Below are 17,826 nucleotides of genomic sequence, written 5' to 3'. Positions count from 1 at the left end.
TTTTCTGTGTAGCTTTCAGTATGATACTTAACCCCTCTGACATTCATCTTAGAAACAAGAGGTTCTTAATCTGGGGTTCATGTCACTTCAGTTGTGTCCAACTCTTCGTGACTCCTTTTTTGATTTTCTTGGAAAAGATACTGAAGTGACTTGATATTTCCTTCTCTGGTTCATTTTACAGAAGAGGAAACTGAGGTAAACAGGGTTAAGTGGCTTGCCCAAGGTCACACAGCTAGGAAGTATCTAAGGCTGGATCTGAACTCTGGTTTTACTGACTCCAGCTCTGGTGCTCTATCCACTGCACCACCTAGTGGCTGCTTTGTAATTCTAAGTTTTTTTATTTTATGCATACCTATATGTATAAGCTTTAACAGCTTAAAACTATATTAAGACTTTTGGGACACCTTGTGTAAAAAACATTATTCTGAGAAGGGACCCAGAGGCTTCGCCAAACAGCCATCTAGGTTCATGACCGATAAAAGTTAAGATTTCCTGGATAAGATGATCTCTAACATCGCTTTCAAACCCAGATTCTATGATTCTATCATCTTGTCCCATAAGAATGATTCTATTGGTAGGAATTATGAGAGGGATTTAGAAGTAAGGTGGCACAGTGAGAAAGAGCACTGAATTTGGAGTCAAAGGATCTGGGTTCAAATATGAGTTCTGCTATGTGCTACCTGGGTGTTGCTGGCAAATCACCCAACCTCTACGGCCACAGCTCTCTTTGATAAAAAACCAATGGTTTTGTAACAAACAGCTACAAAAGTCCCCAATGCAAGGGGACAAGATTAAAATGTAATTAGGAAATGTTTAACAAAATAAATAAAAATACAACTAAATGATGGGAATTCCTAAGTCAATATCTGGCCCTTTTGTTTCTATTTGAGTTTGACACCACTGGACTAGATGATTTGTAAGGTCTCTTCCATCTCTAACCATAATTCAGTGGATTTTAGGTCAGATAAGGAAAGGTAATATGGTGAGAGAGATATGGGGGGGAGGGCAGTCAGAGCCTTGGAGCACCCCTCAGTAAAGTCCATATTCTCAAATTCCAAAGTTAATCTGGACCAGAAAACCATACTTACACACCTCTGTGACTGCTATAGAAAATCCAAAGCATGGAAGTGTTGTGAACACTATACACATCATCAGAGGAGGTCTCCTAGCAAAGAAGAAAATAAGCAAGTAAGCAAAAGTAATAATGTACAAGATTACCACTTCCTGTTATATTTTGCTAATTCAAGGACAGCTTTTTCTAAGAAGTTCCTGCTTCCTTATTCCCATTTCCGAAATGTTTCAAAGTGGGGACACATATACACACGCACCCCAAATTATTCTTCTAGAAAAAAGGAAAGTTTTAGAAATAATGAGCAAAAGAAAATACATGCACATCAATCACTGGAACTTCTAGCTCACGAAAGCATGTAAAGTGACATTCACTGTCATCATATTTAATTAACCAGAATCTTGGTGAAGACTTCAGGATGTGAGACCAACGCAAATAAGGAAGATTCTGATAAGCTCACAGGATTTGCTTCTGGCTCACAAACTGATCTTTGGGGAAAATACGTATCAGTAATAAAATAGCAGGCTTTTATTGTTATCATTCAGTCTCTTTCGGTCATCTGACTCTTTGTGACTCCATTTGGGGTTTTCTTGGCAAAGATACTGGAGTGGTTTGCCATTTCCTTCTCCAGCTCATTTGACAGATGAGGAAACTGAGGTCAACAGGGTTAAGTGATTTGCCCATGGTCACACAGCTAGTGAGTATCTGAGGCCAGATTTGAACTCAGGAAGATGAGGCCTGGCACTCATTCTCTGTGCCACCTAGCTGCCACTAGAAGACCTTTAGGAACTATTTTTTTAATGGTATGGGAAAAAAGAGCATTGGATTTAGTGGCAGAAGATCTGGATTCAAGTCTCAGACCCAGGTTTGTGTTATTTACTTTGCTAGATTACCTTGAGAAAGTCATTTCATTCCTCTAAGCCTAGCTCCCTCATGATAATCCCATAAGCATCCCTTAATGATAATTATACTGCCTATCTCATGGGGCTGTTGAGGGAAAAACTTTCGGAAACTGTAAATCAACAAGCATTTGTTAACAAATATTTATTAAAGAACCTACTCTGTACCAGCCACTGTGCCAGGCATGTGCTGAGGATATGAAGACAAGAGATTTACAGTTAGAAAGGCCATCTAATCTAACTCCCCATGTTTTATAGATCAGACACTAAAGAGAAAGGAAGTGATCCAAGGTCAGACAGGCAATAGACAGTCACCAAGTCAAGTCAATTATTACCATCTATTAAGCACCTACTATGGGAGAGACTGGAGGTCCAAAGCAGTGTAGAACTGGAAACTTATTCCTCTGATTCTAAATCAATTGTGCTTTGCACCTCTAACCATGCTTCCTCACAAAGTCTCAACCTGTAAAACACTATGTAAGTGCGAGTTCTTATTAATGTTCTTGGTTGTTTTTGCAACACAGCTTTGTTTGGATTTTAGACAAGAACATTTTCCCTGATAGGGCACAAAAATCAACAAATATTTATTACTACTAGAGTATCAAGTCCTTTAGTTTTGATTATGATTTTCAGTTCCCCACACTTGGCAATCTATCTCTGATCTCCACGTGTTTGCACAAGCTGTTCCATATATCTGGAACACATTCCCTCCTCACCCCACCTCAAATATTCCTAACTTCCTTCAAGATTTAACATAGGAATCACCCCCTTTCTCCATGTCCCTAATTGTTAGTATCTCATCAAATGATTTCATTCTTACTTATTTGTGTAAATACCGTACCTCACTTTCCAGGAGAATATAAACTCCTTGCCTTGCTTACAGTGGGTGCTGAATAAATGCTTGTTGAACTGAATATAGTAATAATTTAATAATAGTAATAATTTAATAATAATATTTTCTAGTGCTTTTTTTGCAAAGCTCTCTTTATTAGTATCTAATTTGATCCTCACAACAACCATGGCAGGCGGATTTTATTATCAATCCATTTTTCAGTTAGAGGAACTCAGTCCAAGAGAAATTTAGTGACTTGCCTAGGGTCACCCAAACAGTAAGTGTCTGAGGTAAGATTAAACTTGAGTCTTCCTGACCCCAAATTCAGGTGCTCCCTCCACTGGCACTACCTAGTTGTGAACTACGACTTTAGTCTACGAATGGGAGTCATAGTTCTCAGTGGGATGAGGATAGTTAAAGCATTGTTAAAGTGATTCTTGTTTTCAGCATGGGTTGTGTCCTTCGGCAGCTGTAATTTCTGCATCACCCTCATTTATACAACAGGACGTCAAGACTCAGATATCTGCCTTCCTGTTTATTGCTCCAGGTTCATGATCATGTACAAAAGGACTCAAATGCTTCCAGTGGCCCTTTTCTTGATATATATCTGGCTTTCCTAATCACAGCAGGAGAGAGTCCAGGAGGTTACAGAATGACAGTGGTGGTCAGGAAGTCAAAAGAAACTATTTGGTACTTTTTTGAGCCTATAAATGTGAAACTATCTTTCCAGGCATAATGTGCCCAACAGTCACACCTGGAGAGAGCAATCTGAAACATGAAAGCACCAAGTGCAATTCCTGGGATGGTCTGAAGAAACGAGAGCTTTTTATATAACTTTGGTACACACCTCATCCAGAAGAGGCCCTTTGACCAGGAATGAGAGAAAAGCAAGGGTTATAGGATCTGTAGCCCAGAAAAGAGGAAAATAAAAGAGGGATGTTTTAATAAATTACCTTCTTTCTTACTCACTCTTCTGGAAGCATCCAACCTGATTCCTGGCTAAAAGGGCATTGTTGGCCTAATAACCACCATGATTCTGAGTCTTTTCCAAGAATTTGAGTCAAGCTCAGGGAAATCCTAGGGAACTCAGAGTTCCCCCATCAGGTCCTTCCTAGGCCAGGAGGACTTTAAATTGGGAACCATTGCTGTAGAAGGGACTTCAAAACTTCCTTATTGAAACAGGGCCTCTCTGGATTTTGGGGGCCTACCTACTTGAGTTCAGAGAAGACTTTTTCATTTTTTTCCTTATGAACTTAACAAATATTTCAATTTACAAAGAACAGAGAAGATTGCATGTGAAATTGTGAACTCTTATCACATACGCTTTTTAAAGTTTATATTAAATTTAATATGGCAGTAACAAAATGACCCTGGTTATCTGCATCCCCTTCTGCTCAGAGGAAAATTCTTAGGGTAATGAAAATGGTGGGTGCCTAAATAACAGAAAGGTATCCTTGAGAATCTAATAAGCCAAACTACCCAAAAGCCCAAATGTCCAGTGATTTGATAACTACAAGATGGTTAGTTTGTGGCTTTTGCTTCCGGAAAAATGACAGCAATCACAACAATATATTGGGAGCCAAGTGTGGGTGGTGAGATTATATTCAGTATCTAGTGGTGTTCATAGAGCACTTCACCTTCTACTTCAGTTCTGGTATCCCCTTCCCTCCACTAGGAAGGACTTTTTTTTTGTTATTTCTAATCATTCTTATTTTACATTCAAACCCACATGTATATTAAACTTCTGAATATATGATCTCATACACATTCTGTATAGCTCAACTTCAAAATTAAAATGATAATCATAATGGAAAATATATATATTTTTCCCAGAGGACATAAATAATGCATTAGAAAAGAATGGATCATTCATTAAAGCACAAAATTATTTAGAACAGGGAAATTTGTTCCTGTATGCTTTTGCCCCCTGATGCGTCAGGTGTGCTTACAGATATATAAATGTGACCTCTATAAGTATAACTAACCATAATTTGTGTTTAATTACATTAAGTCTTGCCTTTTTATTTTAAAAATGTTATCCAAGAATGAGGCATATTTTGGGGCATAGTCAATGCATGAATGTTTTGCTTGATTATGCTTATTTGTTATTTTTCTATAATAAAGGCTGGTGGGGAGAGATGGGATGGAAAGAAAATGAATGTTTGTTCATTAAAAATTATAAAATTTAATGAAAGGGTAAAAGTATTATCCAGGATGTGGCTATTCAAAGCAATCATTTTCAAGTGATACAGACTTTATCAATATATCAAAGTGGTTATGAGTCAAAATTTATGAGAACTGGCCAATTAAAAAAATCACATACTGATAGACTCTCAGAATGCAAAAGAGACTTTAAAATATAAAGTCATATAACAAAGTTGGCTTTACTTTACTGTTGTATAGGAGTAAAATTCAACTTCTAGCTTCCTGTATCTAAGCCTACAAGTGTTTTTTGTGTACGAGAAATAGGTCTAATGTTCAACTCTCTTAATGCAGCATTTAAATTTTGTTATTGGCTAGACGTGTGGTGTCATCAATTTAGAGAAAGCTTGGTGAGGAAACTCCTTCCCCAGTGTAGATTGACACCTCATCAGCAATTACTAGTCTCAGAGAGTCAGCTGGGGCAGAGGTAAAGTGCTTTGTCTTTGATCCCAAAGCCAAAATATGAGAGGGAGGGCTTGAAGCTAGATCTTCCTGAATCCAAAGTCAGTCTTCTATCCATTGTACAAGGCTGCCTCTCAGCGTTTAAATACTATTGTTTAGTATAATCTACTCAATTAATTCTCAACTCCAATAACAATTGAGAGTATTGTGAATTCATGTTAATTTTATTCATATCGATGGTATACTTAGAGAATCCTAGAAAACCAACTAAAAACACTACTTGAAATAATTAACAACTTTAGCAAAGCTGTAGGATATAAAATAAACCCACATAAATCAGTAGCACTTCTATATATTACCAACAAAGCCCAGCAGCAAGAGATAGAGAAATTCCATTTAAAATAACTGCAGACAATATAAAATATTTGGGAGTTTACCTACCAAGACAAACCCAGGAACTATATGAACACAATTACAAAACACTTTTCACACAAATAAATATCAATTGCTCATGGGTAGGGTGAGCTAATATAATAAAAATGACAATTCTACCTAAATTAATTTGTTTATTCAGTGCCATGCCAATCAAACTACCAAAAAATTATTTCATAGAGCTAGAAAAATGATATAACAAATTCCTCTGGGAGAACAAAAGGTCAAGAAGAATATCGAGGAAATTAATGGGGAAAAAAATGTAAAGGAAAGTGGCCTAGCCATACCAGATTTAAGACTATATTGTAAAGTGGCAATCATCAAAACCATCTAGTGCTGTCTAAGAAACAGAGTGTTAGATCAGTGGAATAGGTTAGGTAAACAAGACATAATTGTAAATAACTATAGTAATCTACTACTTGATAAACCCAAAGGTTCCAGCTTCTGGGATAAGAGCTCACTATTTGACAAAAACTGCTGGGATAACTGGAAAATAGTATGACAGAAACTAGGCATAGACCAACATCTCACACCATATACCAAAATCAGATCAAAATAGGTACATGATTTAGGCATAAAGGGTGATACCATAAGTAAATTAGGAGAGCAAGGAATAGTTTACCTGTCAGATCTGTGGAGAAGGGAAGGATTTATGACCAAACAAGAGATAGAGGACGTTATGAAATACAAAATGGGTGATTTTGATTATATTAAATTAGAAAGGTTTTACACAAACAAAGCCAATGCAACCAAGATTAGAAGGAAATAAGAAAGCCAGGAAACAATTTTTACAACTAATGTCTCTGATAAAGGCCTCATTTCTAAAACATATAGAGAATTGAGTCAAATTTATAAGAACATCATTCTCCAATTGATAAATGGACAAATGATATGAACAGGCAGTTTTTAGATGAAGAAATTAAAACTACCTATAGTCATATGAAAAAATGCTCTAAATCACTAGAGAAATGCAAATTAAAACATCTATGAGGTATTATCTCACACCTATCAGCTAATATGGCAGAAAAGAAAAATGACAAATGTCGGAGAAGATATGGAGAAATTGGAACAATAATACATTGTTGGTGGAGTTGTGAACTGATCCAACCATTCTGGAAAGCAATTTGGAAGTATGCCTAAAGGGCTAAAATTGTACATACCCTTTGATCCAGCAACACCACTAGTAGGTCTATATCCCAAAGAGATCACGAAAAAGGGAAGAGGACCCACATGTACAAAAATTTATAGCAGCCCTTTTCATAGTGCCAAAATATTGGAAAGTGAAGGGATGCCCATCAATTGGGGGATGGCTGAACAAGTTGTGGAATATGAACGTAATGTATTGTGCTATAAGAAATGATGAGCAGGTGGATTTCAGAAAAACATGAAAAGACCTACATGAACTGATGCTGAGTGAAATGAGCAGAACCAGGAGAACATTGTACATAGTAACTGTAACATTGTGTGATGGTTAATTATGATTGACTGAGCTCTTCTCAACACTATAATGATAATGAAAGACAATTCCAAAAGACTCATGACGGAAAATGCCATCCATCCAGAGAAAGAACTATGGAGTCTGAATACAGATTGAAGCATACCATTTTCACCTTTTTTTGTTTTTTCTTTTTCATGGGTTTCCCCTTCTGTTCTGATTCTTCTTTCAATAATATCACTAATGTGGAAATATGTTTAATATGACTGTACATGTATAATCTATGTCAGCTTGCTTGCTGTCTTGGGGAACAGAAAAGGGAGGGAGGAAAGAAGGGAGGGAGGAAGAAAATTTGAAACTCAGAATCTTGTCAAAGTGAATGTTGAAAACTATCTTTACATATAATTGGAAAAAATAAAATACTATTAAGTGGAAAAAAATTTTATTCATTTCAGTAAGACTCATCCTCATGAATTCAGATCCAGTCTCAGACACTTACTAGCTGTGTGACCCTGGGCAAGGCACTTGACCCTGTTTGCCTCAGTTTCCTCATCTGTAAAATGACCTGGAGAAAGAAATGGAAAACCACTCTAGGATCTCTGCCAAGAAAACCTCAAACGGGGTCATGGAGAGTCAGACACAACTGAAACACCTCAACAACAACAATCTGTAATGTGCCCTTCCTTAGGAAAAGCTGTACTCTCGTAGTATATGCCATTTCCTAAACATTGATGTAATTGGGTAAGGAGAGTGATGCAAAATTTTAAAACAAAACAAAGAAAAGAACACTGAAACATTTAAAAACTTACAGAAAGAGTAAAAGGAAGTTCATAAGAGACTGACAAAAGGGGTAGTTTTACTGCTATCATTTTAACTTCTAATATGTACCTTTAAAACATACATAAGAAAAATTCAGTTTCATATATCAGTTTTTCTGTTCTTTGTTTATCAAAATGTCTGTATTTGTTGATGTTTAAGTTAATAATAAAAAAGTAAAAGAAATAGCTTGTTATTTTTCCAACATAGCAAACCTTTTCTAAAATTTCAGTAGAATTAATTTTTTACTTTTAGATTAGTAATCAAGTCAACACGAAGTACTTACTAAGTGTCAGGCATTGAGCTAAGCCCAGAGGATACAAGGAAAGGCAAAAGAACCAGGCAACACCAGACCTATAATAAGTCTCGGCTCACAACTTGATGGAAGCACCACAGTTTTCCACCCAACCTACACTCCAGTTCCGTGGCTGGATGTCTTACCTGGATACACTTACCATTGTCTTACTTTGGAGCAGAGATGATGCTTTTTGTACAACAGAACTTTTACAGGAATCCAAACTATCAATGTCACCAATGCTACATAAGCAACGGAAATGGACACAATGAGCCAATAAAATGTCTTCTCGGCGGAGTTCTTTGTCCCTTGGAAGGCTGAGGCAAACTGTTCTGCCACCACAATAGTTGGGATAGAAAAAGCAGCAAATTCTAGGATCTCATAAACCAGGAATTTGATTAATTTTCCAGAGACCATTCTGAAATAGCCACCTCTTAGGAGAAAAAGCTTTCCTTCTACATAATCAGTAATAAATGCAAAGATACTGTGCTGAACTATGTTCAAGTTCTTTGCATGGGCATACACATGCGCACACATTAACCACTGATTTTTTATTCTTTTATTGACCATTAAAGGGTTCAATAATCTCATTAACTAATAAGTACAAGGTATCTGTGAAAGCAATTTCCTAGATTAGTTACATATGGATCACCTGAGTCATGACTTTTGCACCATACTTCTTTTTATTGGTCAAAAGTATTTGTTATTACTGTTAAACACCGTGGTGCCTATAATATTTACATACCACCTTAGATTTACAAAGTTGTTAGGGCACTAACTACCTGTCCCACATACAAATTCCTCTCGACACAAGTAAATTCTGTTATTTCCATTTCACTCATTAGGAAGCTGAGACATATTAACAACGGTTCAACAGTCAACTCCATTGATATAAACACGCTATGTCTAGGGCAAAAAATAAACAAACAAATCCAGCATTTTAAAGAAGCCAATATCTCTAAGTTGTGAGATGTTGGTCTAAAGCTAATTTCTTCCTTACCGCTGTCCAATTTTCCCAGCAGTTTTTGTCAAGAGTCCTTATCCCAACAACTGGGGTCTTTTTGTCTATCGAATACTAAGTTATGAAATACATTTCCTTCTGTATTTTGTGTACCTCACCTGTTCCACTGATTAATCTTACTATTTTTAAAATGAGTATTAAATTGTTTTTAATAATTACTGCTTTGTAGTATTGCTTGAGATGTAGCACAGCTAGGCTCACATCCTTTTCATTTCAGTATTTCTCTTAAGATTTTTTGAATTTTTCCCCCTCTATATGAATTTCTTATTGTTTTTCTATTCCATAAAGTAATCCTGTGCTACTTTGATTGATATGACATTAAATGAGTTTATGGATTTAAGTAGTCTTGTCTTTTTAAAAAATATCTTGTCTTTATTTCTGTGAACAGTTGTTTGTGGTTGTATTTATAAAGTCCTTTCGTGCACCTTGGAGAGTAAGCTCCTAAATATTTTATACATTTTCCAATAATTTTAAATACAATTTCTCTTTTTGTCTCTTCCTGGAAACTAAGGAAATGCCCATGAATTGAGGAAGGGCAGAATAAGCAGTGGCATCTGAAGGTGATGGAGTGCTATTGTGCCGTAAGAAATGAGAAAAAAAGATTATTTCCAAAAGATATGAAAAGACTCATATGAACCGATGCAGAATGAAATAAACAGAAGAACCAGAAGAATAAATTATACTATGTGTCAATATTATGAAAATGAGCCATTTTAAGGACTTTTATAAACCGATAAGAATGAAATGAGGAGAAGGGGGGAACAATTTATACAATAACATCGTCAAAACAAACACCTTTAAAAGCTCTAAGGACTATGACTAATATAATGACCATTCATGATTCTAGAAGACCAGTGACAAACAAATCTTGATAGTGGTACTGTGTTACAAGTGATCTCTCACAGAGTGGAGGCAGGAAGGGGTGGGAGTGGGAAAATAATCTATAAATGTTTGTAATATAAAAACTAAATATATCAATAAAACTAAAAAGAGAAACCATAATCTTCATTAATAACTTAGGTTTCCTTTTTGGTTTTTTTTTTGTTTTTCATTAAAAGGTATTGAGTACCTATTGTCCTGGACACTATGTTATCTGTCCAAGAGACCTAGGGAAGATAAGACATACACAAAAGACCCACATAAGAAGGCAATAGGTGATAAGTACCACAAGAATAGTACAGATAAAGTGTTATTGGAGTTCCAAAGAGGGAAAAATGATTTTTGCTCACTGTGATCAGTGAAATCTTCATAGAAGAAGTAGCATTTGAGTTGCACCTTAAAGAATGGGTGAGACTTTGTTAGAATGAAATTGGGCATTCCAGGCAGGGCACATGAATGGAATGGACACAAGTCAAGGTATATTCGGTAAATGGTGAGCTGTGGCACTTGATTGAAGCAGAAGGGGTGAAGAATTTCACAGAAAGAAATAAAAAGTTCCAAAGGGAACACAAGGGATTTTGTTAACTTGTTGAATTTTACATACATAGGCTGTTTCTGTTACAATGGCCCAAAATAGTTTGGCAGCAAAGGAAATGAATATCAATCAATAGACAATATGCACTTCCTATGGAGGAAGTGGGTAAAAATGGTGCCAGGGAGGTAGAATTAATAGGGTTTAGCACCTGACTGGCTGTGCAGAACAGGTGAGAAGAAGGAGCCATAGATGATGCTAAAGTTTTGAACTTCAGTGACTTGGGAAATGGTGGAACCATTAACACATTAGAGAAATCGGAAGAAATAGGTACAGGAGAGTTGTGGTAGGAAGGAAATGATAAATTCTCATTTGAACAGGTTGAGAGGGCATCCATGGGGATATTCCCCATACAGATAGAAATATAAATCTGGAATTCAGGTGAGGGGTCAGGGCTTAAGTAGTAAACTTGGGAGTCACTTGAATAATACCTGTAGTTAAATCTCTGAAAATGGAAGAGTTTGTAAATCTTATCTATAATTTGTATGTGTATGTATAGTTTCTCCTTTTCCTTTTGTTAATCCCTCTGCCCCCTGATGATCCTTCAAAAATTTGAAAATTGTCATCACACCTGAACCATCAAATCTTCTCTTCTCCAGGCTGGGATATTTGCCCATGGATCCCACAACTAGTGTCTGAGGCAGGATCCAAACTGAGTTCTTGCTGACGCCAACTTCAGTACACTGTCATACCGTTACTGAAGAGATAAGAGTCCCTTTCAAATTTTTGTAACACATTTCCAGAAAAATGGGAAATAGATTCTATGAGCCTCAACAAACTCCAGGCTCAATATCAGGGTTCTATTCCTGCAGCTATCCCTCTTATGAGAAACCCACAACAGTAGAACTGAGTAGACAGTTCTAATGACTATGAGGAAAAGTAGGGAGCCATTTCCATCAGAGGAAAAATATTGTGATTTCATCACCCAAATCCTATATGGCCTTTAATGCTAGGTTCCACCAGTTCCTTATAGCAACCACATCTAATTTGTGGTGAAAAAATCTGACAGATCTGATCAGAATTCACTTATATACTAAGCGAATCATGCAATCACCGTTTTCCTCCAGTGGAGACATTGTATAGTCCAAGGGGAATTTTCTTCTCATTTCCAGCTTCTATTTCCTTCCTGTATATAGGAGCTTGAAAATTGAAAGTCTCTTAAATGATCAGTCAAGTCATCTGTGTTCCTAGGTTTGTTCATTGTTTTCAGCAGTCCCTATGAAACAAAATGTACTAACAGCCAGGAACATTCTGGCGCATCTGTAGTTTATTTCCTGTGATGATAATTGTTGATGGGCCAGTAGAACTGGTGACTGAGAATTTGTTTTTAGAATCGCAGCAGAAATTCCTGCAAAACGGAGCCAAAGACCCGTCTTAGCACCTTCCAGTGTCGGTTTGCTCATACTTTTGAATCCATATTGCCAAATAAACCCACCGAACCCAATTCAATATGCACAAAAAAAAATCTTTAGTTCCTGTCCATTTATGAAATATAATTGGAAAACAAGAATAATGGAGGCTTAATTTGCATTATCATTTCTTATGTATCATCTAATTTTTTTCCACTATTAAACTGCAAACTCCTTGAGAAAATGGACAGCAGTCTTGCTCATTTTTGTATCCTCCCTCAATATCTACTATCATGGTGTTTTCTACATAAGAGGCACTCAATAAGCAAGTCAGCTCCTTTAAAATGAATTCTAATATTATCAGTGCTATTTTCCTTTAAAAATAGAATCATAGCCCAGTGTGTGCTATAGCCAGTACACCTCAAGTTCACCTACAGCCAATTGTTAAATTTTCATAGTGAGCACTTTCACCTTGGAAATCTACAAACACTATAAAGCCAGGCTTGATATGTTGTTTTGTTGGTTGTTTAAACTTAAGAAAGTGATAGAGAAAATAATCATGTGGATTAAACCTAAAGTGTTTCCTGCATATGGTTGGGGGTTTTTGGAGAGCCGATTGTTAAACATTCACCAGCACACTGATGATCACACCTGGCCAGCTATAATACATACACACACACACACACACACACACACACACGCATGTTGTATGTTGTGGTAGTCAGGGAGTAAGAAAAGTTTACAGAGAGAAAACAACTACAACAAGAAAAAACATTTTTCGGATGGAGAGTATTTTCTCAAAGTGAAAAGACATAGGAACTAATCCTTGGGAAGTGTCATACTCATGCAAGGTCTTACTGTCTATATTAAAGAAAACTGATGGTATTAATATGCCTTTTGTCTCTGCTGATTTTGAGGTCAGAATTAAAGTTCACCATAGTTTGTTTTCCTAAGTCACACAAACCTAAAGAGGCTAATTAGAAGCAAACAGGCTAATCACACCAATAATCCTGAAAAGAACAAAGTCTGCTACTTACAGCAGCACATGCAGAGAGCTAGTAGGCAGATACTGTCGTAACTCCTGATCATTGACCGACCTTAGGTATGTAATTTAATTTATACATGCTTGTCTGCATACAAGATTCTGTGTACCCACTTCATAGGTTATGCTATGGCAGTCTTGGGTATTTATACCACACTTTGACTAATTAACTAGTTACTAGTTTGCTACAGTTCTGACAGACCTCAGTGTTCTCAAGGCACTTAGGAACTGGCAGCATTTGAAATAATTTTAAAGTGTAGACAAAGCCTTAGAGTGTGAATGCAAGGTTTCTTCTCCCTAAGAACAGATGTATAAAATATGACCTGTTTCTGACTTGTTTCACTCTGTAGTGAGTGGCACTCACATAAATTGGTGCTATCGATTAATTGGATGAATGTTGAACCACCAACTTGAAACCTCTGGATTCTGATAAACTTCGAGGGAATTACAGGCCTAGTAGCTAATATAGCCCAGGTTTACTGTTGATACTGAAAGCCTGGACAGAAATACTGAGAAAGTTTTGTATGGTTTACTTTTGGTGGGGGGAGGAGAGAGGAGCAAGGACCTTGATTCCATTGTGAGAATTAGAGGCAGCGGGGCGGCACAGTGGATAGAGAAGTGGACTTGGAATCAATGAGACCTCAATTCAAATCTTGCCTCATGCCCTTACCTGCTAAGGAACCCTGAGCAAGTCACTTAACCTTTGGACCATAGGTTCTTCAACTGTAAAATAAAGGAGTCGGATTTGATGGCCGTTAAAGTCTTTTCCAGCTGTAAATCTATGATCCTATCATAAATTTCCCTCTGAAAATATAGACTAGCAACCTATGACTTGTATTCTTATAGAGTCATATGGGGCATTGAAAGGTTGAATAACTTGCTTGTGGTTGCACAACTTGCATGTGTCAGGAATCCGTGTCTTCCAGCTTCAAGGCTGGCTTTCAATCCACCACTCGACATTGCCTATGTATAGTTTATGTGTAACCCTGAAAGTGTCATGTCTATCACACCTTGAGTTACACATTCTATAGTGAAGTAACCAATTTAAGAGGACAGAAGGTGAGGACAAACTTTGATGGCTATCGATCTGTCTTCCGACCTGTTCTCTTGAAGAGATGACTGTAGCACATCCCAAAGAACTTTCATGTCTCATTTGATCCTCTCAACAACGCTTGAGAGGTAGGTGCCATCATATCCATTTTACAGACAAGGGAAGAAAGAGGTTGACTTGACAGGGTCATGCAGTTAGTATTTGAGGGAGGCTTTGAATTCAGGTCTTCCTGATTCCAGGTCTCACATTCCAACCAGATCCCCACCTAACTCATCTACCTGTGGCATTCAAATGGGGCACAGAAGCTTAGTTTCAGCTATCAGCTATCACTTCTGCAAACATTTCAGTCAGGGAGTTTGAATTAACTCGGAGTGCAATGCCTGGTCAGCCACCAGGAGGCAGTGCACTCCATCTATTCCTCTCCCTTTGCCGGCCCTCACTTTTTATCAGGTTGCACTATCCCCCAGGCTCCTAGAAGGAACTCAAAACTTCAATAACCCTCACAGCCTGAGTAAAGCTAAGCTGTTTTCCCAGCCACCACAATGGCATCTCGACAGAGAGCATTTTGTCCTTGTTCCTGCGTCCTAGTTTAGAACCTTGATAAAATATAAAAATACATGAATTGCTATAGTTATCTATTGCCTCTGGGCCCCTCTCTTTGAAAAAGTTCACTCTTTTGGTTCTCTTTGCTTGGCACCTATAGATTTAGATACACAGCATAGAGAGGGAGAGAGGATGGGGAAGAGAGATACACCCAGAGACAGAGAGACAAAGTCAGACAGACAGACAGAGAGACCAGCCCCTAGCTCTCCAATGTGATTACCACACCTTGTAGAAAATCAGACCTCAGTAGACCTTGGATAAAGATGAGATCTGAATCCCCCAGGCTTCCTACACCTGCCACAGTGTAGCAGAGGTCAGCACTCCTCAACTCTAATATAAGCAGTTAGGGTCCCACTTATCTTCATCCTGCTCATTGCAAAATGGCTGTTGGTACAAGGGGTCTCTGAATCTGATATGAATCCTCCAGGGCCCAGTGGATCTTTTCAAAAGCAGCAAAATAAAAGCAGAATTCCCCAGGGACTCCATGGACATTCTTTCCAGCAATACAGATGACAATCTGGCCATGCCTGCATCTGTGATGCTTTTCCATCACCTCCCTTACATTCACCAGAGGGAGTCCACTCAACAGGCTGGGGCTGTCTTTGAGTTTTCCTGACCTCATAGGGCTGTCAACTGAGGATATGAACTGATCACTTACCCTCATTCTCACTGCATGACCAGACCGTCTTCTTTAGGGACCATGTTCCATTGATGCCATCCTTTACACTGCTTTTCTTTCATCACCTCTCATTTGGGAGGCGTTGTAGCCTGCTCATACACACTATGTACCTTTCCACTGCTCTTTGGATAACCCGCAAACTCAATTTGAGCTATGAAACAAAACAATTTCCAAAGACACATTAAATAAAATCAACTCAATTAACATATATTAAGCAACACTAAGTCAACCCTAAATCTGGCATTTTCAGGGACACAAAAGTACTGTAAGATAGCATCCCTGTCCTTAATATGTTTACAGTATTGTATTAGTGGGGGGAGGGGGATATTTATATATATAGATATATATATATACATACACATATGTATATGTGCACATACATATACTATATATATTAGCTATTTAATGAGGACATACTCATCAAATAGCTAGCATTAAAATCACAAAAACAAGATTAAATGTTCATCAAATGGAATAAACATCAAATGCTGTTCCCTCTTTCAGAGAAGGCAATGTCATTTCCTTATCCCTAAAGGAATAAGTACAACTGTTGCCAGTTTGTGGCTGGGGAAACTGAAGCTCAGAGTGATTGAGACTTACTCCAAGTCACTTAGTTAAGTGTCACAGCCTGGGCCAAAGGTAGGTAGGACATGGGGAATTTCAAGGGGAAAGGAGTCTCAGAGATTATACAGTCCAATCTTCTCATATTTTACAGATTAGGAAACTGAGGCCCAGAAATGTGAAGTGACCTGCCCATGGCAAAAAATAAAATATAATAAAAAGGAAGCAGGTGGCAGAGCCAGATCTCAAGCCCAGATCATTGGACTCCAAATCCAGTGCTTTTGACACTACAACCTGCTGGATATTGAGGAGACTAGACACCGTGTAGTGAAATATGTTGAATTTTAAAGGGGAAGGAGCAGACTCATGTTAAAGGGTAGCATTAGACAAAGTTGGATGGGTAAAATGGGACCAGATGCCTAAAGGCCTTGAATTCCAAACTGGAGAGTTTGAGGTTGATTCCAGGGGAAAATGAGAACAATGAAAAAATTTTCTAATTAAATACCCCACTTCTAGACATTTCTTTTTCCAGCTCTAGGGATTATAAAAACTTACATTTATACAGTGTGTCCCAAAAGTCTTAGAGCAGTTTTAAGCTATAAAAGCTTTGAGGGTTATATAAAAAAACATTTAAATTTACAAAGCACTTATCTTCATAACAACCCCGTGGATTAAGTAGCACATGTATTATCATCCTCATTTTATGTATTAAGTAACTAAGTCTGAGAGTTTAAGTGACTTGTCCAGAAGTACACCTAGTATTAAAGAGTCAGGTTTAGAATTCAGGTCTCCTGATTCCAAGTCCAGCTCTTTCATGAAGGGTAGTTATACTTTCTTACATAAGCCACTTAGTTGGGTAAGTCAGTCAACATTACCCAGGGGTGTAACAACAATATTGCTAGCAGCTGCTTACACCTAGGGAGGTGTAAGACCAACAAGGGCAGCACACAGGAGGGCTGCTAGCACAGGATCTTTTGATCGGCTTTTCTAAGGAAAGCAACTTTAAGGCATTTACAACCTCACTTTAATTAAGCATTCATATATCATTCACTTAATTCAAGGGGAAAAGTCAGCACCCTGAACTTCAGAGAAAAGACAAACAGAAATTACAAGCAGAAATTATAGAAACAGAGCACATAACACAAATCAGCAGACAGAGCTTCTGTCTGTCCATAGCAATACATACATAGTTAGCAGAGAGAGAAACACCAACATCCGGGCTTTCAAAGTCGGGGGGCTCCATGACGGCTACCCAGAGTCCTGTCTGGCCAAATCATAGGACCACTCTTCCAATGTGTGAGCCCCCAAAGCAAAACTCTAACCTCAGAGTATATATATGCTTCTTCAGGGTCAGAGGGCATCACAACCATGTGACTCAAACTCATGTGACTTAGGCTTTCTTGTGACTTAAACAGGTCATCAAAGACTCTTGATTCAAAGACTCTTGACTGAAACAAAGGCAAGACTCCAAGCAAAGGCATTTGATTGCCCTAGTGCTGAGAAGCATTCCAAAAGAAAAAAACAGCAAAAAATCCCACTTTGCTTGCCATTACAAGGGGCGGGGAACCTGTGGCCTCAAGGCCATATTGCCCCTCTAGGTCCTCAAGTGCAGCCCTTTAACTGACTCCTCAAGGATTCCCCACCCTTAAGGCACTATGACAAAGAAA

At 37.8% G+C, this 17,826-nt stretch overlaps 1 protein-coding gene across 1 annotated transcript in view; it reads right to left on the bottom strand.

The window, feature by feature from the left end:
* TMEM236 (transmembrane protein 236) overlaps positions 1-8,799 on the bottom strand; it is a 43,633-nt gene extending 34,834 nt beyond the window's left edge. The window contains exons 1-2 of the mRNA XM_036758739.1: positions 8,543-8,799; positions 1,093-1,165 (exon numbers count right to left, since the gene is read on the bottom strand). Of these exons, the coding sequence (XP_036614634.1) occupies positions 1,093-1,165; positions 8,543-8,799 (330 nt within the window). The remainder of the gene's footprint in view (positions 1-1,092; positions 1,166-8,542) is intronic.
* Positions 8,800-17,826: the final 9,027 nt, after the last annotated feature.

This window comes from Trichosurus vulpecula, chromosome 5, assembly GCF_011100635.1.
Source record: "Trichosurus vulpecula isolate mTriVul1 chromosome 5, mTriVul1.pri, whole genome shotgun sequence".
In the NCBI taxonomy this organism is placed as follows: Eukaryota; Metazoa; Chordata; class Mammalia; order Diprotodontia; family Phalangeridae; genus Trichosurus; species Trichosurus vulpecula.
Note: the sequence above shows the minus strand (reverse complement) of the source record. Positions and strands in the feature narration are given on the sequence as shown.